The sequence below is a fragment of the Eptatretus burgeri genome, chromosome 1 (genome assembly GCF_056783735.1).
Source record: "Eptatretus burgeri isolate ZD-2024b chromosome 1, Ebu_testis_v1, whole genome shotgun sequence".
Lineage (NCBI taxonomy): Eukaryota > Metazoa > Chordata > Myxini > Myxiniformes > Myxinidae > Eptatretus > Eptatretus burgeri.
Genome location: NC_140961.1, coordinates 46,214,155 through 46,241,743, shown reverse-complemented (window position 1 = coordinate 46,241,743; position 27,589 = coordinate 46,214,155). Strand labels below are relative to the sequence as shown.

At 47.8% G+C, this 27,589-nt stretch overlaps 1 protein-coding gene across 3 annotated transcripts in view; it reads right to left on the bottom strand.

The window, feature by feature from the left end:
• The window catches only part of UBE3D (ubiquitin protein ligase E3D), a 151,394-nt gene that overhangs the window by 69,339 nt on the left and 54,466 nt on the right, over positions 1-27,589 (bottom strand). For all 3 annotated transcript variants that reach the window (XM_085882246.1, XM_085882256.1, XM_085882236.1), the window contains 4 exons: positions 18,128-18,224; positions 17,736-17,955; positions 5,271-5,379; positions 3,342-3,420 (listed from right to left, as the gene is read on the bottom strand). In XM_085882246.1, the coding sequence (XP_085738372.1) occupies positions 3,342-3,420; positions 5,271-5,379; positions 17,736-17,955; positions 18,128-18,224 (505 nt within the window). The remainder of the gene's footprint in view (positions 1-3,341; positions 3,421-5,270; positions 5,380-17,735; positions 17,956-18,127; positions 18,225-27,589) is intronic.

Sequence of the window (27,589 nt, the reverse complement as noted above, 5' to 3'; positions counted from 1 at the left end):
AAGCCCCGTGGCTTCGCTCTTCCACCCTTGACCCTCTGCCTCCGACCTTTCACCTCGCTCCCCATTGGCCCGAGGAAAAGTGGGCGTGAATGCTTTTTGATCCATGAATTTGCATATAGCGACCGCCCTCCAACGCCCTGGAGGCGGGGCCAAACCGCCCCTCGCTCACCGATTGGACGGAACAAAAGTGGGCGTGAGTCGTTTTTGATCCGTTTTTCTGCGGTTAGTCTGCGATGCTTTTGAACACGCTCCTCGGTGCGCGCCCTACACGAGTCCAGCATCGGTGCCCACGAGTGGCGCGAGATGACGGTGATGCGATGGTGGCGAGTTGTGACGGTAAAGGTCGTGGCAGTTGTGGTGAAGCGGCGTTGTGGTTGGTGGTTGTTGTGTGATGGCTGTTGAGACGTGGTTGGTGGTGGTAATAATGGCGGCTGGTCCAAAATAAAGATAGTAAAAGAAAAACGGCTATCCTGAAGAGTTGCAGCCCTCATGAATGACATTTATTCCCTCTAGACAACGGGTTTGGGCCTAACTACACATATACTTACCGAGATATCTCACCTAAGGGACCTGAATGGTGGTTTGCGAATTTGGTCAACCACAACAATATTGTTGTGGGGCCGGGTATTGGTGGCGAGCACGACCGCTCCACCGAGAGTCGGCTTTCAGATAAATCCGAAAGGTCACGGGTCCCTTATTGGTGAATAAAGAAATGTAACATGAAAAGAAAACACTTAAACAGCTCTACTTCACAGACGGGGCCCATGGACACACACACACACACACACACACACACACACACACACACACACACACACACACACACACACACACACACACACACACACACACACACACACACACACACACAATAACTGAACCCCGTAGGTCTATCTCAGTCAAGCTGGGCCAGGGTACATGTCCGCTTCGTGTGGCCATACAGACTCCGAACCACTGGTGGGACTCGAACCCACGACCCGAAGTCCACGGCTTAGGATCCTGGCTGCTCGACTACCAGACCTGCCCTCCAAAGGAGGTCCTCCAAAGGAGGACCTCTACGGTCCTCCAGACCGTAGACCGCTCCAACCACGACCACGACTATCTGCAGAACCCTCTGCAGTCGCCACGATCACATGGTCTCCCGAAAAACTGGTCCAGACCAAGCCAATCTCCGACCGTCTCCCGCAATTGCCACGATCCTCCGAACTGCCTTCCTCTCCGCTTTATTGAGGAGGGAGGAGCTTCTTCTCCCCGCCACTCTCCTCCTGATTGGATGGTGGGTTGTCAGGCGACTCGTGGCGGCCTCCCGATTGGCTGGGGCGCGCGTGTGGTGCTCGCCCTCCGCTCATTGGCTGAAGGAAACGTTCTCTGCCCCTCCTCAGAGCGGAGCTTCTACCCGAGGCGAAGAAGGCTCCGCCCACATCCTCAGTGAAAAACACGTGCGTAATGTCGACCGGTCGAGTGCGGGAAGGTGGCGTTGTTGTAGTGGATGTAGTAGTAGTAGTAGCTGTAGTTGTTGTTGTTGGTGGTGAAGAAATCCTAACTATAAAATAATTTCGCAGCGCACATACACTTAATCACCCATTAAACATAGGATGGGACCCTACCTAGAAACACATACTTACTGATATAACTGATCTATATGACCTGGCTGTTGTGTGCGATGGGTTCCAGATTCGTAACAATACATATATATATATATATATATATATATATATATATATATATATATATATATATATATATACATACACACACACACACACACACACACACACACACACACACACACACACACACACACACACACACACACACACACACACACACACACACACACACACACACATGTGTGTATACGCACACACGCAGACACATGAACCCCTGCAGGAATTATTTTGTCATCGTAGCAGTCAAAGTGGTATAATTGTATCCTCAAAACGTGGTAATCCCACAACATGACTGCCTTGTTGAGGAATCTCAGGATTGTCTCGATCCAAGTCCACCATTTTTCTATGAATCACATCTTAAACAGCTGATTACAGGCATTTCGTTTCCACGATGAGCAGAGGTCACTATTCGGACGGCATCGAGTACCATTTAGGAATGCACAATCATCAGCATAATAATCATCATCATCCTGTTTTCATTTCACTGCAGGACGAAGATGTCCCTCAACTCATGCCACGGTCATTGTCATAGCCTCCACTCCAAGAGGAGAAATAATTCAGTCATTCGTCAAAGAAGATGGAAAGATGCGCCGAGTGGATACCGAAAGGATGTTAACCATCTCAGTGCAGACATTTGACCAATTTTCAAATTTATTTATATCAGTTGGGAGGGAGGTTACTGCAGCCAACCATATGACTCAGCCCGAAGCTCAGTATGGTCAATGCAGTCAAACCCCGACACCCAGCCTCGAGTCACCAGAAAGGAAGCAAAACAGGAGACTCGTAATAATATTAGAGAGAAAACTCTTTACCTTTGCCCCACTTAATAATTATATTACCCGATAGCAAATGTGTGTAGAATGATAGTACTGTAATTATGAGAATTTGTCTTAGCACGATTAGTTATATCCATGAGGTCCTGAAAAATAAAACGAAACTTTGACAGGAGAAGCCGATGAGCCTCATCTTGCTTGTGCCACCCCCCAGCACTCCCACCCACTGCAGTTAATGTCAACTATCGAGCGAACTCCAAGAGGGTAATTTGGCGAGGGTAGTGAAACACAATGACATACTCTTTTTAATCATATTGCAAGATCTTTAACATCAACTGCACATTCAAAATGCAGAGCTCAAGATTGCCATCTGAATTATGACATACTCCAGGATGCAGCATAACTTGCTACCAACCACCGGAACAACAGTCATTAGTTTAGTCATAACTCGTCAGGGACGGAACATGAATGATTGGCGTGCCTGCAACTGAGCTTCTTTCATTGAACTCGGCCGCATTTGTACATTGAAAAGGATTAAGTGGGAGAAGTAAAATAAATATGCAAACACAGGCTCATTGAATAATTTTAAAGTGTCGGCCATCATTAGAGTGACACTGAACCACGGTACAGATGTCTGTGTGCCACTCAGGAGAGTTACGCGGAGCCCTTTGGAGGCTGCGGCATCAAAAGGTACAAAATGAAATAAAGGGAAATTGCAGCGATGGCTTCCAACACACCCCAGAGACAGTAAGAGTGAAGGTAAAACGGTCTAATAAAACAGTTAACAACATAACCATGAGCAGAAAGGGCTGTAGCAACGTCCAAATGAGCGAGGGTATATACAATACGTGCAATGAAAGTACTGTAGCGCATACAAGCATAATTAATGACACAGTACCTCGAGCTGCGAAAGTCGTCTTTGGAAAACTGCTCAGAACCTGGGAGCAAAACCTCCGTGAGATAAGCTTTGGCAATACCTTGGGATGGGAGTTTGAAAAATGCGATTGGGAACATGTTTCAACATTTGGGGAGATGCAGTGCACTTGCTGCAAATGAGTAGCAGAGAAAGGCAAAATATAATAAAACATAAGGGAGGACAAAGAAGAAAGAAAATGGAGGGAAAGGTTGAAGATGGATGAGACAATGAGCTTCCTGAATGGACAAAAATAAATAAAAGACAATAACAAGAAATAGACAAATTTCAGGACCGGCAGACAATGTTCCACCTTGTGTCAACTACTAGTCTAATTAAACAATCATATAACCTATCACTCTGCCTTAAGGTCTGTAGAGCTCAATAATCAGTCAACAATTTGTATTATTATTGCTAAAAGTTAAGTTTGAATATAAACCAAGAAAAAAAAAAAAGATCAATTAAAGCCCAACAGAAAATTTACAAAGCAAACCACTGTCCCCCCCTCCCCCAACCCGACTCCTCTTTTTCACATAATCTTTCCTGGATTCCGTCTCTCAAGTGCATTTGCATAGCAAAATGTAATGCGGTATAGTATGATGAGAGAAGCTGGCTGGACAGAAAATATTAAACAAAGAACATGAAATGAAAGGGACAAGGAGAACAACAGGTTCAAAAACCTCCATTTCCCCCCCCCGCACCCCCACCCACCCCCCTCCCCCCACTACTCTACTCCCCATGTGACCTACACTATCTTTGAAACGTTTGGTCACGATCAATTAAAGGGGTTAAATAGATTAACCTCCCCCCTATTCCAACCTCCCACCACTAAATTGAAAAACATATAAAAGTGAGTAAATTGATTGTTTTCACCATAAATCCCCCATTATGCAAGCCACGTTTGGTTGCAATGCGGCCCATAGGGCTGACGTCAATAGCCAGACCCCAATTTAGAGAACCACCCCTCCTCCCAATACCCCCATCCAAAAATTACTACCCCCCCCCATGTGTGCTAAATTTTATTGCGATCACGGAATCTGTTACAAAGATTCCCCACTCACCCTCTCCCTTCCCCCATGGGGCCCAATTATGTCTGCCAAGTTTGGTGACCCGACAATGTTGAGTTTTTTTTGTTATTTTTGTATATAGATGATCAAGGCCAATGGGAGAGGTATAGCAGAATGTAAGGGAACAGAATGGGAAGGGGGAAACATCAACAGCAGATTAGAAGTGAGAGCGAGATAAGGGGAGTCGGACACAAGGGGAGGGAAAAGGACACGTGGAGGTGAACAAGCTGCATACAAGCTGAATGAAACACAGCGAGAAAAGGAAAGGGAAGGCAGGAATGAAACAAGCAAACAAACAAACAACTGACAATGAACAAAAGAAAAGATGTCAGGGAGAGGGGGGGAGGGGGAATCGTAATAACCTGGAAAAAGGGAATGCTTGGGAATGGGGTCATTTGTTGAGATCATGAGTATGCATGGAGGGCGACTTGAAGTAATGGTGAACAGGCATCTTGAATCCCCGGAGGGAAGACCGTGACTGAACAGAGCCCATATGTTCTCAGGACATACAAGATATAAAAGAACGGACAAACAGAAAAATGGTGTGTGACAATTAGGACACCTTTGCGTTTGTGTTCAGCTTTACCTGATGGGAGAATGGTTAGCAAACTCATCATACGTGGACCAAAAAAGGTAATGTGGAATTTCAAGCACCAAAGGGGATGTTAAAATGGTCATATTACGTTCTATACAGAGGAGCACATGCTCCTGGATGCAGCGCCATAATTATACAACCCTTGGATCAAAGTGTGCTGAGCTATAGTTATACAATGTTACCCCAATGTCCCAAAGGAGGGTGCAGGGGATTGGGAGGGGGGGGACAGATAAAAGGAGAATGCAAGTTCACCTGGTGCTTCCATTTTGCCGAGCCAGGAACCACAGGATGGACATATCATCTCGTTCCCATCGTCACAGCTTCCTTGCTCAGCATCCTTACCTACTTCAGCTGATATTCCCTTGAGTGGGTTGGTGAAGAAAGGAAATTATCAAGAGAGAGAGAGAGAGAGAGAAATTGGTAATTATATCGAAAAAAAAAGGAGGCATTAAGGGAAAAAAAAGTGAATTTTTCAGCAAAGGGAATAATGTTATTTAGTCCACTGGGTCTTCATTATAAAATAAGGACATAATCAGGCTCACGTAATTGGAAACAAAATTACGGCTAACCATCAAACGAGAATCAATTTTGTGCATTTTCATACGCTCAGGCCGCAGATCAGCACAACCCGAGAACTTGCTTCCTCATCAGATTTAACAACGTGTTCAAGGCCTTACACGCTGTATGTCAATCACTTCAATCAGCCCCTGTCCCCAGTGTATCTTATTAAAGTCACAACCACTCGCAACTCAGGGTATTGCTGGTCCTATAACTTTCTCAAACCTACAACACACCTTGCCATTCCATTTATGACCTCCTGGTACAGTCATGTAAAAGCTACTCGAAAAGACATTAAACGCCTCAAAAGAAATTTAATAAAAGGAGATCAGAGTGCATCAGCAGCAGGAATATGGTACCAAGAAAAGGAAGCAGAATCAGATTATGGAAAAGTCGAGTCAGGCCGAGTCTCAACTGTGTCGTCAAACACAATAGGGGTACGAGTCAATAAATTGTCACTTTTCATTCCAGCGACACGTGATTATGCGCTTGCCTGTATCCATCCAGCATCCAGGGTGATAATATGTGGCTGCGGGTGGCAACTCTGAATCAAGTGGCCAACATGACACCGCTGAAGGTGCGAGTGGAATTAAAATTTACAAATGAATGAGTGCACAATATAGGGCATCCAGCTTGGACAGAAGAAATGTGTACAGGTAGATAGAATGGCTTGCAGAAGGCTGACAAAGTACGAGTGTGAACAAAGTCCTGGGAGACCTTGGTGCAGGCCAATTGCTCAGAACATTCTGGAAGCACGGCTGTGCCACCGGCCATGTCTGCTCAGAACATCACCGGAACGGATGAACACATCTGCAGAGATCGACACATCATGTCGGATGACATTGCCAATTAAATTGGCATCATCAGATTGGCCAAGAGCAACAGATTTTGGAAAGCTGTCATGCAGGTGGATGATAAAAATTCTCACAGACGGGATGGGCACGAGTGTCTAATATGAACAAAAATCGAGGGGAACGAGGCACAAGTGTCCAATACGAACCAAAAATCAAAGAAACAAAAAGTTGAAGTCATTCTGGGATATGGACAGTCCCATTTTGGTTTAATTCCAATAACAGACACTGGCTAGTACCACCAATTGCAAATGAAATTTGCAGTCGGTCATCTCTGTCTCCTTTTCCGGGTCGTGCTTTTGCAACAGGATAATGCCAGAACTCGCACCACCCACATGACAGGAGGCACCAAATCACCAAACATAAGTGAGAGGTTGTCCCACACCACCTTACAGCCCAAACATTGCCCCATCTGAGTATGACCTATTTGGGCCACTGAAGGAGAACCAATGGGGCAAGCACTTTGTGAAGCACGAGTATGTAGAGAAGGATGTTTGACTCTTTGCGAAGGACACTGTGGGATCGTTAATATCCACCAACTAATGCTGGTAGACAGGCCTCCCAATTTAACATCCACCTGAGGGACGGCACACATATTGATGAATCACAGTGCCTGTGCAACACCGGGATGATAGTTTATAGCTGGTTCGAGATTCGAACCCAGGCTAGACAGCTTAGAAGCAAGTGTCCACAACTCGACGCCATGCTTCCAGCCCCATTTCACCATGCATAGGTACCATTCTTTGGTATACAGATCACATTAACATTGTCTTCCTTTGGACTGATTTCAGCAGCCATTGCATTGTACCAGCGGGATGGGACAACCCTTGGTGCAGGTAAATTGCTCGGTGAAAATTCTCCTTTAAATAGTAATAAATAAATCAGTAAATTCATGTTCCAAGGCTTCGGTGGAGTAATGGTCAGAGTGTCTGCTATGAACATGGGAGGTCGGAGTGAACCCTGGCCAAGTCATACCAAATTATTATTATTTTTTTTTAATGGTACTTGCTGCTTCCTTGTTTGATGCTCGGCATTTAAAACAGATAGGGCACACACATTGATGCCTCACCCTGCATGTGAAACGCCAAGATGACAGTTTATAGCTGGGCCGAGATTCAAACCCAGGCGAGACAACTTCGAGGTGAGTGTGCGTACCTTGAGGACAACCTGCGGCCCTTTCATCAGCAACATTGCTGCTTATATATGGCGCGAGAAAAAGAAAAAAAAACATCACTTCTGCTTTGCTGTGAAGCTCAGGGGTGTGTTCAGTTTACCAAGTTTATTGTAGAGTGCTCATCGAGTGGCTTAATCACTCAAGCAAGCACTCCATTCCAAAGTACCACCAATTCATATGCAGCCTATGGCTGCTGGTTGCATCATTTTCTGGAAGCGTGGCTGTGCTACAGATGCAGTGCCCGTTACCAGTAAGCTTACTCATTTTGCCGACCTCGGAAGGATGACAGGCTGAGGAAACCCACGAGGTGTTATTTTGACGGCACAGCAGGGGATCGGACTCAAGACCTGAAGATCTTATGCCATCCACCTTAACTGTGAAGCCAAGACCAGGCTTGAGAGGTTGGGTGTGTGACAAGGTCAAAAAGATTAGATTTTGGTTAAGATCTGGCACTTGAATTTTTTTTAAGTGATTCTTCACCGTTAAGAGAAATCCTGGTGTTGGCTTTGCGGTTCGGGTGGTGGCTTCGGGATCCTAGGATCCTGAGTTCGAGCCCAGTTCACCACTGAATTAACACCAGGGTGTCGACTTAGCCCGTCATCCTTCTGAGGTCGGCAAAATGAGCACCAGTGTACTGGTAATAGGGGCACTGCAGTAGTGGCATAGCTGCGCCCCTAACCAATGATGCAATCAGCAGTCAAAAAAAAACAGCACACGATGGGAACCATTAAGAGATCGGGCCAAACGATATGTAGCACAATATCTCATAAGGTTGTGGATGGATTCGGATGAAACATGGTGGACAGGTTGGGTGTGTGACAAGGACTAATTAATTCGATTTTGGTGAAGATGAGAATCCAGATCCGGAAACGAGAATTTTGTCATTTTAAAGTGATTCTTCACCGTTGAGAGACAGGACCAAAAACGGTACATAGCACAATATCTCAAAGGTTATGGATGATTCGGACGAAACTTGGTGGATGAGTTGCTTCGGTGACGAGAACAAGTCCATTAGATTTTGGTTCACATCCGGATCCAGATCCAGATCCAGATCCAGATCCAGCCTATCAGTGGGATACAAAACGTAAACTAATCAGCTTGGCGGAAGTATGCACCCCACCGAGTGCCGTCCTGGTTTGCTTTGGTTTTAACCTTTATTTAGAATTGGTGAAATGAAACATTTTGAACATTTCGAATTGTTTTCACTCAGATTTCAACATCAGCGTAATGTTTAAACTTTCTTGAAACGAGACGAAGATGATTTGTAATACCGGCTTCCATAATAATGTTACGAATCTGGAACCCATCGCACACAACAGCCAGGGTCCCTACAGAACAGTTATACCGATAAGTCCGTGTTTCTAGTCAGGGTTCCTTCCCCTTTGTTTCATGGGTGAATAATTGTACGTGCGCTGTGAATTATTTTATAGTTAGACCTTTTGTCACATCAATTACTACAACAACAACACCCTCCTTCGTTTCTCGTCCCACCATCATCCATCAGCACCATTAAACACGTGCGTGTCAGCACGTACATGGGCGGAGTTTCCTCGGCCACCAGAGCTCCAACTCCGCCCCAGAGAGATGGAATGTTTCCCGCGACCAATGAGAGGCGACATGTCTCAGACACCGACTTTCCCACGAACCCCGGACCAATGGGAGGCGAGACGTCTCAGACGGCGAACTTTCCCACAGCCTCTCAACCAATGAGAGGCGAGACGTCTCAGACACCGACTTTCCCACAAACCCCGGACCAATGGGAGGTGAGACGTCTCAGACGGCGAACTTTCCCACAGCCTCTCGACCAATGAGAGGCGAGACGTCTCAGATGGCGATCCTTCCCACGACACCCCAGCCCACAGGAGAAATGCAATACAAGGAACGCCAGGGCCTTGGAAACAGCGTCAGGGTTGGGCGATCGGGTTCGAGGTGCCGGAGTTCAACTCGTCTTGTCTGGTCGGCTTGGCAGCGATCGGGTTTGAGGTGCCGGAGATCGACTCGTCTGGTCTGATCGGCTTGGCAGCGATCGGGTTCGAGATGCCGGAGATGGACTCGTCTGGTCTGGTCGGCTTGGCAGCGATCGGGTTCGAGGTGCCGGAGATCGACTCGTCTGGTCTGGTCGGCTTGGCAGTGCTCGGGTCATCTCTCGTCTCGTCCACCTGGCGTCCGACGCTTTTCCTCTGTCCCTGGTGCTTGGAGTGGCATCGTTGCTGCGGGTTCTGTGCTGTATCACGTGATTGGGTTTTCGTATATCATGCCTCTCCCGCTAGGGCTGGCAGGAATGTGCTTCCGGTCGCGCAATAAAGCAGAGTTGATGCTGGCACGCTCGCTTTTCGTGTTCCACTGCACCTCGTACACTCTCGTTGGCGACGAGGATGGTTGAAAACGGACGTGTACCCGTTTTCGTCGGAGACGACTTCGGATTGTTTTCAGAACAATTGCGATGCTATTTCCATGCGAATAATGTGGTTGACGAGAGCAAACAGAAGTCGATCTTGCTCGCTTCGCTTTCGGCGGAGCATTATCGACTACTGCGTGATTTGGTGGCGCCGGACAAGCCCCAGGATGACGGGCTGTCGTTTCGGGACATTGTGCAGAAGATGAAAGCACACATGGCGCCGGAGAAGTCATTACAGCTCGCTCGATACCAGTTCGATCGACTCTCGAAAGGGGCAGAGGAGCGCGTCACTGATTTCGTGGCGCGAGTGAAGCATTCTTCCGTGGCCTGCAAGTTCACGGCGGGGGAGCATCCAGTGCGGCTCAGAGATCGTTTTATCGCTGGTTTACAAGATGCGAAGATGGTTTCGGCGGTTCTACGGCTGAAGGGTGAAGCCATTACATTTGACTCGGCAGTCAGCACGGCTACAGCGGTCGAGCAGACTCGCGGGGATGTTCGAGCCATCACCGGCCACGCGGGGTAGCGAGCACCCCGGGACGCACGCTCGACCTTCGATGCGGGTCGGACGTCGCCGCGCGGCCGCACGTGCGGCGAATTGGGCCCGCGGACGTGTTTGGGATGCGGAGGTCGACACCTGCGCCGTGCGTGCCCGTATAAAGGCACCGTGTGTTTGAATTGTCACAAGGTGGGTCATCTGAAGCGTGTGTGCCGTGGGGCGCCGGCCACCGTTAAGGTCATGGACGGCGATGTGCAAGGCGACCCGGGGCGGAACCGGCGGCCGTTGATGGGCCCGTTTTCAATTGGACGGCGGCGGCGCGCCCGATGATGGGGGAAGTCGAAGTGAACAAAACGCCGATCACGTTCCAGGTCGATACGGGAGCGGCTGTGTCGATCATCGGCGAACAGACCGTGCGTAGACTCAACGGCCTGAAGCTTATCAGGTCCAACCTCACGCTGTTCATGTACACCCGCGAGAAGATAATGCCAGTCGGGATGGCAGACGTGTCTGTGCGGTACCAAGGCCAGGTCGCCACGCTTCAGGTGTACGTCGTGCGGGGGAGGGGACCGTCTCTCCTCGGCCGAGATTGGCTGGCCCGCATCAGGCTAGACTGGGCCGCAGTTCACCTTGTGCAACCCATGCCGAGCCGATGGGAGGATCAGTTGGAGAAGATTCTTCAAAGACATCAAGGGTTGTTTCGCGACGACCTTGGGAAACTCAAAGGCATGGAGGCAAAACTCTTCCTGAAGGAGGGGGTGGTTCCTCGGTTTTGTAAACCATGTCCGGTGCCGTATGCCCTGCGGGACAAGGTCAAGGCTGAACTGGATAGGCTGGAGGCCTGTGGAGTGATCAAACGGGTGTCGTGCTCAGATTGGGCCACCCCGGTTGTCACGGTGCTGAAACGGAATGGAGACGTCCGATTGTGCGGGGACTTCAAATCCACGGTTAACCCGGGGCTCAGCGTGGAGCAATATCCACTGCCGTCAATCGATGAAATATATGCGCGATTGGAGGGGAGTCAATACTTCACGAAGCTAGACCTGCGTGATGCATATTTTCACCTGCCGATGGATCCCGGTAGTAGCGAGCTTTTGACAATCAACACGTGTCAAGGACTCTATCGATATACCCGACTCTGTTTTGGGATTGCTTCGGCCCCAGCTTTGTGGCAGAAAGCCATGGATCAGGTTTGCATTGGCCTGCCCTCTCAGACCTACCTGGACGATGTGCTCATTGCGGGGAAAACGGCGGACGAGCATCTTGCGAACATTGCCCAAGTGCTGACAAAGCTAGAAGCGTGCGGCCTGCGCTTGAACAGGGACAAGTGCGCGTTCTTCAAGCAGCGCTTGGAATACCTCGGGCACATCATCACGCCAGAGGGGCTGTTGAAAGGTCCTCGGAAGGTGGAAGCGATTCAACACATGCCACCGCCTCGCGACAAGACGCAGCTGCGCTCGTTCATTGGTATGGCCCAGTATTACCAAAGGTTCGTGCGAGGGCTCAGCTCACAACTTGCGCCGTTAACACGGTTGCTCAGGAAGGACGAGCGCTGGGCTTGGGGGCCTGTCAAGCGGCTGCTCACAGAGGATACGGTCCTCGTGCACTACGAGCCTGCGCGTCCGATCCTATTGGCATGCAACAGCTCTGCATATGGCATTGGGGCAGTGCTCTCCCACAGGATGGACGATGGTTCCGAGCGGCCTGTTTGTTTTGCATCCCGGACCCTGTCCGCAGCAGAGCGGGGATATGCCCAGATCGAGCGCGAGGCTCTCAGCCTCGTCTGGGGTGTGCGGAGGTTTCATCAATACCTGCTGGGGCGGCATTTCACTTTGCAGACGGATCACAAACCGCTTCAATTCATCCTGAGACCCGAACGCGGGGTGCCGGTGGTAGCGGCCGCGCGAATACAGCGGTGGTGTCTGTTTCTTAGTGCTTACGATTATGATATTCAGTTCCGAAGCACTGAGAAGCATGCTAACTGCGACGGGCTCTCACGCTTGCCGTGTGCGGAGGGTCCAGCTGCGTCTGAGTTGGCCGACCGGGTCGATGTGTTCGCGCTGGGCCAGGTCCAAAGTGGGCCGGTCACGGCCAGACAGGTCGCGGTGGAATCGGCTCGTGATCCGGTGCTCGCCCGTGTCGTCCAGGCGATTTCTACAGGGAATTGGAGCGATCTGCCTTCGACACCGGCATTTCAACCTTTCACGTCACGCGCATCAGAGCTGTCGTTGGTCCAACGGTGCGTTATGTGGGGGATGAGGACGGTGATTCCACCGAAGTTCAGGCAGCGGTGTTTGGAAGAACTGCATGTCAGTCACCTTGGCATCGTGAAGACCAAGAGTCTTGCTCGTAGCCTGTTGTGGTGGCCGGGGTTGGACAAAGACATTGAGCAGTTGGTTAAGCGTTGCGCCACGTGCCAAACAGATGCTGATAACCCGCGTCAAGCTTCGGGTCTTTGGCCTGCGCCAGACCGAGCCCGGCAGAGGGTCCATGTAGATTTTGCGGGGCCGGTTAATGGCAGAATGTTTTTGATTGTGATCGATGCATTCTCTAAATGGCCGGAGGTTGTAGTAATGCAGCATACATCAGCAAACATGACAGTAGAGAAACTGCGGACGATCTTTGCTAATAAAGGGTTACCGGAGATCCTGGTCTCTGATAATGGTCCGCAGTTCATCGCGGGTGTATTTGATGAGTTTATGCGCCAAAATGGTATTCGACATCTAACGTCCGCACCGTATCATGCTGAGACGAATGGGCAAGCTGAGTCGTTTGTGAAGATGTTGAGACGGGCTTTGCGCAGGGGGGGTGGGGGGGGGGGTTGCACCTGTGCAGACGGTGGTCGATGTCTTTTTGCTCCATTACAGGAATGCAGTTCATCCTGTCACGGGTGATTCGCCTGCCATTCGTCTCTATGGACGGGCATTGCGGTCCAGACTGGATTTGCTGCGACCTGGAGGGTCGGGGAGTGGGGCGGTGTCGCGTCCGACGCGGCTGCGCGGCTTCGGTGTGGGACAGCGGGTAATGGTGCGTGATTATTTCCACGGTTCCAAATGGGTGCCGGCTGTGGTCTCTGTGGTACTGGGGCCGGCAAATTGTATGCTGCGGACTGATGGTGGGGATGTGTGGAAGCGGCACATGGACCAAATGCATGATCGCTGTTCAGCGTCACCCCCCCCCCACACCTCCCCGGGCCGAACGATGTGGGACCTCCACCTGTAATGTCGCCGGCACCTGACGTATCACCAGGGCCGGATGTGCCGACGCCCAGGGGGTCTTCGCCTGATGCTGTCCTACCCCGGGACGTCGGGCAGGCTGGTCAGCCGGGAGCGGTTGTTATTGCGGATGGCGCGAGTCCGGCGAGGGTGTCACCTCGACCGAGCCTGGACCGTCTGGCAGCGCTGCCCGTCCGAGGCGGGTCAGGGTGCGGCACTTGGAGAATTATGAGTGTTGATGGGTTTCAGGTGGTCATGTTATGATTGTCCTTTCATCATTTGACTTGTCATTTTATGAGGGGAGGAGTGTGCTGTATCACGTGATTGGGTTTTCGTATATCATGCCTCGCCCGCTAGGGGTGGCAGGAATGTGCTTCCGGTCTCGCAATAAAGCAGAGTTGATGCTGGCACGCTTGCTTCTCGTGTTCCACTGCACCTCGTACACTCTAGGTTCGAGTCCCAAAGAGCCAGATCGTTGAAGACCACACGAGGTGGACAGGTTCAAGCACAGGCTCTGGTCTCTAGCTCACCTGTCCTCGAGCTGGAGGCCTTCAATAAAGACCATTGGGGTCCGTGTGTGTGTATGTGTATGTGTATGTGTATGTGTATGTGTATGTGTATGTGTATGTGTATGTGTATGTGTATGTGTATGTGTATGTGTATGTGTATGTGTATGTGTATGTGTATGTGTATGTGTATGTGTATGTGTATGTGTATGTGTGTGTGTGTGTGTGTGTGTGTGTGTGTGTGTGTGTGTGTGTGTGTATGTGTATGTGTATGTGTATGTGTATGTGTATGTGTATATGTGTGTGTGTGTGTGTGTGTGTGTGTGTGTGTGTGTGTGTGTGTGTGTGTGTGTGTGTGTGTGTGTGTGTGTGTGTGTGTGTGTGTGTGTGTGTGTGTGTGTGTGTGTGTCTGTGGGCCCATCTGTAAGTAGAAATTGTTAAGTGCTTGCTCTTTGTACATTGCATGACTATATTCGGGGTTAAATATGCTCTGTCTCCCCTTTCCCTATTGTAAATAAATCCCCCGTTAAATGTATTAGCACGTTTCTGTGTTTTCTTCATTGGTATAACACGGTGCATGTTGGGGAATTTAAGAAGGCCATTGTTGCCGTAGTTGTGTGCATTTGGACCGACGGGACCTCGGTAACCATCCGCTCGGGTTACGCACGGGTTGAGCACGGAAACGACTCGTCCCGTTGGAGTTCCGTCGAGGGTGTGAAGACTCGGTAGTTTGCCACGTGGGCCTCTAGGTATTTTGAAGTTTGGCAAATAACCCTTTACCACGTGGTTGATTTATTGACAATTCACGGTCCTGTAAGGGACCCATACCCTCGGAGTTGTCCGAGGGTGACGATCTAGATTCCGGGTGTTCGGTCGAGTCGATCCTACTGCTCCACCTAGTGGTCGTGCTCGCAACCGACGCCCGGCTCCACAACAATAACACGTTACACATTTACAAAGAGATAATTGGAGTCTCCGCCCAACTTTGAACTCGACAGAAACCATACTTGGGGTACCCTTAAGCAGCATGGAAAATGTGGTTGGATTTGGTTTAACAGTTTTTTTGTTTTTGAAGCATACATAAACAAATGAACATACAAGTTCACTTTTATAGTATAGATTTCCCGTTACCATCATCTCAACGCAAACTGAGAGAGCTTTTGGGCCATTGTAAACTTTTACCATCGATGTATTCCAAACGCAGCGACAACAAACGCAGCAGCTGCTAAATGAGTTACTCACAACTAATAAGCACCCTGAAGTGTTCTGATGGTCAGAGCCAACCTTCCACACCATCAAAGACTCACTGACAAACACCTCGCTCCTGATTCATCCGAAGCCAGAGGCGCCAACAAGCCTGAAGGTAAACACTTCTGAGGTCATGGTGGGTGCGGCCATTCACCAGTTTATCGATGCCAACTGGCATCAAATGGCCTTCTCTCTAAAACGCTGAAACCAACAGAGCGCAAGCAGAGCACCTTCGATCGGGAATTACTTGCTGTATACATCACGATAAGGCACTTCTTCCACTTCTTAGAGACCAGACAAATTCTCTGTGATGACCGACCACAACCTTTAACTTTCACTCTATCCACCAATTTGGACCCTCACTCTCTACACACACTTCGCCAACTCAGTTATATCTCGCAATTCACCGCCGACATCCAGCACATCAAAGGAATCGCAAACTCGGAGGTTGACACTCTCTCACACATCGAGGTATTGGCGCTGTCTTCTTCCAACACACCAGCCATTGATTTTAACGTACTTGCAGCAGCACAATGGTAGGACATGGAGCTCCATCATGTACAGTTTGCAACCAGTTCGCTTACTTTTCGTGAGGAACAGCTCCTCGGAACAAACACTACCCTCGTGCATGATACATCAACGAGACAGTCATGCCGATTCATTCCTGCTGCATTCTGTCATACAGTCTTCCGACACTTTTCACTCACTTGTGCACCGAGGTATTTGAGCAACCAAGCGACTCATCACCACTCGCTACGTCTGACCACGCATCAATGCCGACATGCTCATTAGGCCGTGCAGTATCTTCACTGCCAGCGCTCCAAGATCCAACCGCATACTGTCACACCACTCGGTCGCTTTTCAACACCAGAGTCCACAGAGATCTTGTCAACTCCCGACTACCTTCAAATGGACACCTCTATTTACTGAATTGTTTTGCCCTCTTCACCTGTTGGCCGGGAGCTACACCAAGAGCTGACACCACTGACCTACCATCGCCAAGGCCTTTTGTCCACACCTGGATCGCACATTTTGCCGTTTCATTAAACGTCACGACGGATCATGGCAGCCAGTTCAAATCAGCTCTATTTCATGAGCTGACTCAACTCCCGGGTCCCAACCGTGTCCAACAGCGAATGGTATGGTGGAACGTTTCTCCCACCAACTCAAGTTTTCCCTGAAAGCACACGACAACTCCACGCACTGGACGTACGTCATAATTATGGCTCTATTTGGTACATGAGCTTCTCTGAAAGACGACCTTGGATGCTCGACTTCAGAACTAATGTACGGAGCACCACTTCGTCTCCCAGGAGAATTTTTCTCAGTGTCCAATAACACAATGTCCGATGCCACTAACTATGCCAACCAACTTCATTTGGCCATGCACGGCCTCCAGGTGACACTGACACATACACCTTCATCATGCCAGGTTTTCATTCCCCAGGAATTTTTACGCGCAGCCACGTATTCGTACAGCGTGATGCTGTCCGGAAATCCTTGCAGCAACCTTATGACGTATCTTACAAAGTTATACAATGCTCCGAGAAGACTTTCATACTCAATATTAACGGTTGCCGTGATACAGTCCACATAGTTTGCTTGAAACTGGCTTTTCTTGATGCAGCATCAGAGCTGACCCTCCAAATGACCAATGGGTTGACATCTCCGACAACTATACCCTTACCGCCGCATACGACTCGCTCTGGGTGTCATATGAACTTCCCAGCACGATATTTATTGAGTACATTTTGCTTGTGGGCCATTTCTTTGCTGTGACTTATTTCACATTGGCGGTCTACATCTCATATTCTCCACCATTATGCATTTTGTTTGCACCTTCTGTTTGATTAACACACTTGGAAAGGGGAGTAGTGTGGCGGCATCGTTTTGCTTTTGGTTTCACAATAAGTGAATATGCTTTAGTTTTGGTTTATCGGACAATTTCCAGTAAGGGGTTTCCCAACAAGGGTTTCCAGAGGTTTATGGCTGCGGTTTAATAAAGACTGGAATTGGAACCCGAACATCTCGGATGTCTTTTCACCCACACTAAAAAAACCTATCACATGCCATACACCATCTAATTGCATCTTGTCTTTGGGTGAATAAGTAAAATATGGGGAAATTTAAATGACCATAAAAACTAGAGCTTTTAAGTTAGCCATAATTGGTCTGCGTATCATAGCATATCCCACAATCACAAACTCAAGCACATGGAAGTCGTGTGAATATATAATAGAAGTTCAATTGCATTTCCTTGTTTCTCCTTACCATCTCCTTGCCAGCAGTTGCCCTGCTAACAATAGCCCTTGCAATATGCTGGCCATTCAACAAAAGCTGAGTGTCCCCCAGCAGGTAATCTCCAACTCGAGGGCGTAGAATGCCAGGTATTTGTTCTGCTGACAAGCCATTGCCATGGCAATTGCAATGCCAGGACCCCACCGCAGCACGCCAATTTTCAGAAGGGAGAGAAAGCACACGAAGGACTTGGCTGTTGGAAATGGGTGTAAATTAATAATTACAAGTACCAGGACAAAATGAGTTGAACATTACTTATGGAGGAGAGGAATGCTCTTCCTTTCAATTTCGTGCCATTTATACCATTTCACCCTCCCCTCCCACTCCCCACCCATCCTTTCCACTAAACTCTCCTCTTTACTCACCTGTTTGGTTTCAGTAGTTCCATACCACAGCAAAGGCAGCAAATCTGAAAGGATTTTAAGTTTCTCAGTTGAGAAACCAAAGATCGTCTGCAAGGTACTGGGTTGTGGCAGGTAGGGAAACAACAACAAAAAAAAAATTATACTATAACAGCAAAGGTACCTGGCATTGCTGGGCAACGCCATGTCCCTCCTCCCACCCCTTCCCCTCCCTCCACACTCCCATCCACACCCTCCCTCTGGACTCCCAAATAAGTCCGTTAATTATCTTCAAAAGGGGTGTTTTAATGAACCCAGACACCCAATTTTCATTTATGCCATCCCTTGCAGTTCCCTTCGTAGGCTTGCAAAGTTTGGGGCCACGAAGTTTCATGGTTTTGGAGTTGTGGAGGAGACATACTGACTGATTGACAGACTAACCAACACACACACACAGACTCTCTTTTGTTATTATAAATGAGAAAATACCACCCATTGCTTCGCTGATGGAATAGTAATGGGGGGGGAGAAAGAGGGGGGAGAGAGAGGGGTGGGGGTGAGAGAGGGGCAGAGTGAGGAGGGGTGAGGGAAGGGAAGGCGGTGAGAGGAAGGGAAGGCAGACGTGCGGTGAAGTGTTAATTACGATTCATACTGTCTCATCAAAATTATTCTACATAGAATAACAGTGAAGATCGAAACAAAATAATGTCTGAAATCCATTGTCCATGTGTCACAATATAAATACCGCACAGAGACAAACTCCGCCCGGACATGTCCGGAGATAAACACCGTCCAGACACGTGCAGAGACAAACTCCTGTCAGGACATAAACACTGCTCGGACGCGCCCGGAGACAAACACCGCCTGGACACGTACAGGGACAAACTCCCGTCAGGACATAAACACTGCTTGGACACATCCGGAGACAAATACTGCCCGGACGCATCCGAATCCAAGGCAGCCGGAGAAAAACACTGCCCGAATGAATCTGGAGCCAAGCCATCTGGTGACAAACACTGTCTGGACACGTCGGGAGCCAAGCCATCTGGAGACAAACACCGCCTGGACATGTCCGGAGATAAACACTGTCCGGAAACGTCCAGAGACGGAGATAAGACAGGACAGGGGTGAGGGGAGAGAGAGAAAAAGAGAAAGAGAAAGAGAAAGAGAAAGAGAAAGAGAGAGAGGAGAGTTGCACTGTATTGGGAGGGGTTAGAGCGAGGATGGGACAAAGAGAGAGAAAGAGGTGGGGGTAGGGGAGTTTTCAGAGAGATATGTTATGCTTGATGAACACACACACACACACACACACACACACACCAAAAACCTTGAGGAGCTTTCACCCTTGTTTTGGGGGAATTTCAATAAACAAAATTAAAAAACAAAGTTGCATTATAGACGTTTCAAAGAGATGTGCTACCAATCGTCATGTGAGGGGAGGAAAAAAATTGGTTCTGTAATTTAGAAAAAAAGTTAATATGACAAATGGCTCAGAAATTGGGTGTTATCAAATATATTTTGCTTTGAAACTCAAAGAGAAACCAAATAACCTTTGTAAAGCACACCCTGTTCATATAAAATATCCAATTTAGAATTGCATGTACCTCTGCCTTGTAGCAACTGCCGAATGTACATCCCAATCGGGAAACGAACTGTACCGCTATTGACTGGAAGGCACTCGGCAACTGGCTTAAGCACTCAAGCAAGCACTCCAATTAAATGGTTGATAAGTAACAGCTGGTTTCGCAACGAATTAGCAATTACCAAACCGTCATATTAAATACACACCTCCTGGAGATGCCCGAAATGTCAAATACAGTTGTGGCCAAAAATATCGGCACCCTTGCACTTTTTTCAAATAACTCACAATTTACTCCAAAAATAAGTTGAAATTGACAAAAGTATTTGGTCTCCACAATTCCTTACTTCACTGTTAATATTACAGAACCTTTGTTGTTGACTCAGAACTTAATATATCCTTTTAAATCAGAAAATATAAAGAAATGGCATTGACAAAATTATTGACACCCTAAACTTAATATTTGGTATCACAGCCTTTGGACAAAGTAACTGCAGTCAAGGGCTTCCTATAGCCATGAACGAGCTTCTTGCACCTCTCTACTGGCAGTTTGGGCCACTCTTCCTATGCGAACTACACCAGTTCTCCCAGATTTGAAGGGTACCTTACTGCCTTCTCCCAACTGCTGTTTTCAGATCTCCCCAGAGGTGTTCAATGGGATTTAGATCTGGACTCATTGCTGGCCACTTCAGAACAGTCCAGCATTTTGTCTTGAACCATCCCTGGGTACTTTTTGAAGTGTGTTTGGTGTCATTGTCCTGCTGCAAGACCCATGATCTTCGATGGAGACCCAACTTTCTGACACTGGGTTGAACATTGCACTCCAAAATGCCTGGTAATCCGATTTCATGATGCCATGCACACATTCAAGGCACCCAGTGCCAGAGGCAGCACAGCAACCCTAAAACATCACAGAACCTCCTCCACGTTTGAGTGTAGGGAAGGTGTTCTTTTCTTTGAAGGCTTCATTTTGTTTTCTGTAAACGTAGAGATGATGTGCTTCACAAAAACTCGAATTTGGTCTCATCCGTCCACAGGACATTCTCCCAGGATTTTGGCTTGTTCAGGTGTGTTTTGGAAAACTCCAGTCAGGCTTTCTTTTGTCTCTCTCAGCAGTGGGGTCTTCTTGGGTCTCCTACCATAGAACCCCCTTTCATTGAGTGGGCGACGGATGGTGCGAGTTGAAACTGTCGTGTCTTATGTCTGAAGGTCAGCTCAAATCTGTTTGGCAGTTGATCGAGGTGCTATCTCCACTATTCGAACAATCCTTTGCTACAATCTTCAATCAAGCTTTCTCTTCTGGCCACGTCCAGGGAGGATGGCTGCAGTGCCGTGGGCCTTAAACTTCCTGATAACATTGTGTACGGTGGACAAAGGAACATCAGTCTCTGGAGATGGACTTGTAGCCTTGAGATTGTCCATGCTTGGCTACAATCTTGTGTCTGAGCTCCTCAGACAATTCTCTATTTTCTTTCTTTTCTCCATGCTCATTGCGGTACACACAGTGACACAAAACAGCAGAATGACTCCTTTTCTCTATTCAAATTGGTTGAATGAGTGGCTTTTATATTGCAGGTACCTGAAACTCACCACAGGTCAATTCAATTCTAAAGTAAAGGAGAATCACCTGCTTGAAATCTAATTATTTCTAACAACTTCTAAAAGGTGCCAATAATATTGGCTGGGCCATTTTAGGATTTCTGTGTGGAATAAGCTGATTTCGTGATTTTTTTCAGCTTTTTTTGTTTTGTTCCACTGCAAACAAAAGAAATATGTATGTGGATACCAAAAGATATTTTAATTTCAACAATTTTCTGGAAGAAATGGTGCATTATTTGAAAAAAGGGCAAGGGTGCCAATGTTTTTGGCCACAACAGTATGTCCGAATTAGACAAATTAACAGTTTGTTAGCAGTCAAAACTGCTGCTAAGTTCAAATCTGGTGCTTAAATTTCGTAATTTGATTTAGTTTAAGAGATTCTCAAGGTTATGGCATGTGCAGAAATTTAAATAAAGCCACGAACGCTGGCATCTCCGGGCGTTTATAAGCATTGCAATGTATCCAGCGATTCGTAGCTATGAGGGACAAGCATTTGATAATACGAGTGAGGAAAGTGAAGAATTTTTTTTTTTATCGTTAAGAAATCGTTGCGGCGTGTTCCAAGTCAAGGCATCATTGAGCAGGCCAAAAAACATGGTGAATACCCCAGCGAGGTAACCCAGGATGCGCCTTAAGACCCCACAGAGAGCGGTGACCGAGGATGCGCCTGATAATGCATATCATTTAATAAGTGTCAATTATCTTCAAAAGGGGTGTTTTAATTAACCCAAACACCCAATTTAAACTCATGCACTTCCTTGGAGTTCTCTTAATATGCATGCAAAGTTCCAGGGTGCAAAGTTTCATGGTTTTGGAGTGATGGAGGAGACACACACTGACATTTTTTTTATTTTTATTTTTGTATACCTTGGTCGAGGCTCGTATGAGAACTAACACACAACTCACAGCAAGGAGGCATGAGACAAGAGGGGCGGGAGTGGAAGGGACAAAACAGTGGGGAACAGACACATTAGGTGAACTGTGGAAGGGAGAGGGATGGGGATGGGACGGGGAACATGGCGAAGAGAAGATGGACATTTCAGGGACTTTCAGGAAGGAAAGCAGGAGAAATGAAGGAAGTGGGCTTGGGTGGATTATCGGGGGTAGAAAAGATCGAGGATTTGGATGGGGGAAGATAAGAGGTGGTGGTGAACAGCTGTTTTGAAAGCCTGGAGGGAAGAATGGGAAAGAATAGAGTGAGGAAGTTTATTCCAAAGGCTGGAAAAAGAGGAATGAAAGAGTGAAGATGAGCAGTGATTCGTGATTTTGGTAGTTTTACCAGAAGGGGGTTGTTGGCGGACCTTGAGCGCCCTGTGGAAATGTGGTGGGGACAAATCGCAGAGAGAGCAGGGGGGCAAGGCTGGAGAGGAGTCGGTAGAAGACAGAAAGACCACCGACCAACCTGCGGTGATTGAGTGAGAGGCCCAAAGACTCAGCTTCATTGCGGGAGATGCCGATGATCTTAAATGCCCTGGTTTCGACAGCGTGAAGCCGAGAAAGGTGGGAGGCAGGAGCACCAGCCCAGAGGGGAGAGCAGTACTCCATCAGGCTACGGACAAAAGCTTTGTAAGTGGTCAGGAGCTCAAGAGGGCCGAGGAAGGACTTAGCACGACGGAGGATTCCCAGTCGGTGACTGGCTTTTGAGGCGAGGTTGGAAATGTGACTTTCCCAGGAAAGGTCATGGCAGATAGTGAGACCTAGAAGCTTGAAAGAAAAGACTTCTTCCAGAGGATTGTTGAGAAAGTGGATGGGGGGTTTTCTAAACGGTCCTTTCGAAGAGACATAGTGAGAGTGTGAGATTTGTCTGGATTGAAAGACATGTTCCACGTTTTGGACCAGTTTGTGATTTTATCCAGATCTGCAGTGAGTGAAGAAGCTGCTGCTTGCCGGTCTGAGGGATGACAGATGGTACAGCAGAGGGTGGAGTCGTCGGCAAAGAGAAATAGAGGATTTTCCAGAGAGTCGGAGAGATCATTGATGAAAACCAGAAAAAGAACAGGGCCCAGAACGCTACCTTGAGGAACTCCAGCCTGCACAGGAAGAGGGGATGAAAGAACTCCATTTAGGGCCACACGTTGACTGCGACAGGAGAGGAAGTCTGCGAGCCATGAGTGGAGATGGCCTTGAATACCATGGGAAGAGAGTTTGGTGAGTAGGGCAGGGTGCCAGACTGTGTCAAAAGCACGTGATATGTCCAGGGATACGGCTCGGATTTCCTGTCTGGCATTGAGGACCTCCATCCATTGATGGGAGAGCAGAAGCAGCATATCCAGGGTAGAGTGACCTGGTCTGAAACCAAATTGATGATTGGAAATCAAGCCATTGGAGAAGAGGAAGGATTTCATATCTGAGGCGATGATGGATTCCATCACCTTGCTGATGATTGGGAGAAGGCTGATTGGTCTGTAGTTACAGGGATTTGTTTTTGCACCTTTTTTATGCAGGGCAGTGATGTGAGCAGATTTCCAAGCAGATGGCAGATGACCTTGGGCAAATGAGAGGGTGAATAGAACAGAGAGTGGGTGAGCAAGTGCAGAAGAGCAGGCTTTGAGGGCACGTGGGCTGATGCCGTCTGGACCGGTTGCAGAATCTGACTCGAGGTTTGAAAGCAAGCTCTCCACCTTGTCAGGAGAAAAGGATACAGAGTCCAGGGACAGTTGGGTGCGACTGGGTAAAGTGGGTGGAGATAGTGATGGGTTTAGGACACAAGATTTAGCTGCAAACACCGAGTTTAGACATTCAGCTTTATCACGTGTGGAATCAGCAGTGCGGCCATTTGAGGTAAGGGAGGGGATGGAGGGGGAACATACACCAGAAACATTTGATTAAACGCCACCAGGATTTTGAGGAGGGAGAGAGGTTTGAGAGTTCAGACTTGAGATGAGAAAGATGTTGTTTTCTGGCTCTCCTGAGGGTAGATACACACTTGTTCCGAGCTTTGTGGAAAGAACTGAGATTGCCCTCAGTTGGGTTTGCTTTCCATGAGGCAAAGGCAAGTTGTTTCAGGACAACTGCCTCGCCACAAGCTTCAGTAAACCAAGGGCGGGAGGAAGGGTAAGACAACTGAACACGAGAGGGGATAAATCTGTGCATGAGGGAGAGCAAGTTTCTTTGAAAGAATTCCCAGGATGAGTTGATGTTTGAGAAAGTAGTGATAGGAGACCAGTCTGTCAGTTTGATGGCTGCTCGGAGACCCTGCCAGTCGGCTTGAGTGAAATGCCAGACTCGACGGCGGTGAGGTGGTTCTCTGATAACAGCCAGAGAGATGTCCACTTTGACAAGGACGTGGTCAGAAGAACCAATTGGAGCGAAGGAAGAGCAGCAGATATTGTCAGGGAAATTTGTCAAAATCAGATCCAGAAGAGATGGAGTACCATTGGTTGAGATCCGGGTCGGGAAGTTGACCGATTGAGTCAGTCCCAATGAGTCGCAGAAAGCTTTTGCTGAGGTGCCATGGCAGGTGAGAGAGGTACCCACACCGAGCCAACTGGCGTGATGACAATTGAAGTCACCACATAAGAGAAAGAGAGAGTTTGGATGAGAAGATAGAAGATGGTCCATGTTTTCGGATAGTGAGGTGTAGATGGAGTCATCACTGTTCGGTGGACGGTACAGTACACATATAAACATGAGGTGGGAGTGGAGGGGAAGCCGAAGCCAGAGGTATTCCTGGGGGTGTGGGGGAGTGAGGACAGTGCATGGAGAGTGAGGAATAGAGTCTTTGATGAAGAGAGCAACACCTCCACCAGGACGAGGCTCAGGTCTGTCATACCGTAAGAGGGAGTAGCCAGGGAGAGATACTTGGGAGTCAGACACGTCTTGGGAGAGGAAAGTTTCTGTTAGGCAGATAATGTCTGGTTTGTCAGTGGCAACCTGTATGGAAAGATCTGAAAGGTTTGAGCGAAGGCCCCGGATATTTGAGGTCCACACTTTTAATGAAGAGGAAGGGGAGGAGGCTTTGGGTGCAGGAGGTGGAGGGGGAGGGGGAGGGTAGGACAAGGGATGAGGGGGGCAGGTAAGGAGGGTTGCTGAAGGAGTGTGGGGTATTGCAGAACAGCGAGGGGAGGGGGCCGAATGAGGAGGAGAAAAGGCTCTGTGGTGCTGGGGGAGAGGGGGGACAAGAGACAAGGAAGAAGGCAGTTGAGGATTTGAGGAGGTGGAGTGAAGAGATGGAGGTGAGAGGGCAGTGGAGGGAGGCAGGTTGGTGGATGAGAGGGGGGGCAACTTTGAGAAGGAAGAGTGAGGGGGATGAAAGGTGGGAGAAAGGTGAGGTGGGGGATTTTTGAGAGAGGTGAGTGGCAGGCTTGGTGGGAGAAGAGTGGGATGGTTGCTTTGAGAGTGAGAGTGAGGGGTGAGGGGGTGAGTTGGCACTGAAGTTGGAAAAAAGAATGTTTGATGGAAAGCGAGCATCCATGGCAAACTGTGGTTTTTAAAAGTTTTAGGTCAGAGATGCGATTTAACACAATTCTTGATGGATGCAATGAAGGCGAATTCAGAGCATGGAGAGAAGAAGCGCTGTAATAGTTGGATTTTTTAGGCAAGGAATGAAGGAGAGGTCGAAATGAGAGCAGTCTGTTAAAATAGCAGAAGAGTAGTGCATTGTGAAACAGTAAAGAGTACCACATGTGTGAGAGAGGAAGATGAAGCATTATAAGATCGTTTTTGTAGTTAAAAATAATGTATGAGAGAGTTCAACAGATTAGGTCATGGAAGTGTAAAAAAAAAAATAAAAAAATCGAGGAAGAAGACGAGGAGGTTAAGAAGAAGGAGAAGCAGAATCGGGAGAAGGTGAGCGTGTTGTTGTTGTTGGGTATATATATATATATATATATATATATACATATTTTGGTGTTGTTAATATTAATATATGAGAGAGTTCAACAGATTAGGTCATGGAAGTGTAAAAAAAAAAAAAAAAATAAATAAAAATAAAAAATAAAAAAAAAATCGAGGAAGAAGACGAGGAGGAAGTTAAGAGGAAGAAGAAGAAGCAGAATCGGGAGAAGGTGAGCGTGTTGTTGTAGGGTATTTTTTTTTTTTTTTTTTTTGAGATAAAGAGATTAGTTGGGAGAATGGGGGATGTTTGGAAAGTGGGGAGGATCAAAATTGAAGGTAATGGGGAGGATAGAAATTGAAGTTAATGGGGAGAAAAAACTAACAAACAAAAAAAAAACCGATCGAACACCGAGTGGAACCGGTAGGCCTCAAGCCTAGGCCTAGGCCTCAAGCACAGGTAAGAACGTCGACAAAAATACTCACAAAATAGCACGATTTTTGAAACAAAACCGAACTAGCAACACACAGTAACATGTAGGTGAGAAAATTAAACAGTTAAAACGGGACAAATAACAACCGGAAACTTAGCTTTGAGAACATCAACAGGGAGCCCCAAAGGAGACCTCTCGCTGCTCTAAAACCAGAACCGGAACATTAATTATTATAGATAATAGGGAGGCCTTGGAAAACAATGAAGGAGGGATGACAGTTTAAAATGTTGAAATGCTGGAAAGGGGAGTGTTGGTGAGTAAATTCTGGAAATGAATATGCAAACATGTGAAGAGTGGTTCCATTCCATTCATGGTCATGCTCTTTCCATCGTTTGTGCTGCCTAAGTGATCACCAGAGGGAAAACAATGTGTGGTTTGCCACTGCTCTTCCAGCATTAGTCAGGGAAGGAATTTGACCAAGGTGTTGCCATTCCAGGTTGACTACACAACTCAACTCTTTTATTTCTCACTTCAGCCTGGTGTTAGCTTAACGGTTAGGGTGGTTGGCTTAAGATCTTAGGGTCTGGAGTTTGAGCCCCTGTCAACCATCGAATTAATACCAGGTGGGGTTGACTCTGCCTGTCATCCTTCAGAGGTCAGTGTAATGAGTACCAGCTTACTGCTAATAGAGGGTACTGCATCAGAGGCAGAGCCGTGCCCCAGAAAATGATGTAACCGGCAGCCGCAGGGTGCACACGATAGCTATTCCTCGCTTCTCCTGTGTATAGAACCACCTCCCAGAGGCGGTCTGTTTCATACTTCCCTTCAAGGTTTCAAGTAAGCAGTGCACCGCCATCTCTCATCATCCCCAATTTTGTCCATTATCTTTATTACCCCCCATTAAGCTTTCCTAACCCAACCATTTACTTGCTACTCAGCGTTGCCTTCCCTCCTCCCTCTCCTCTTTTCCTGTTTGCTCGTTCCGTTGATGTTTCTCCCACTGTCAGTTGTACCGTGTTCTTACATGAGCTTTGCTCCTATAAAAGAAAAAATAATAATTAAGGCACCAGTACAACAATGGCCTATTCTTTTCAAAAGGTG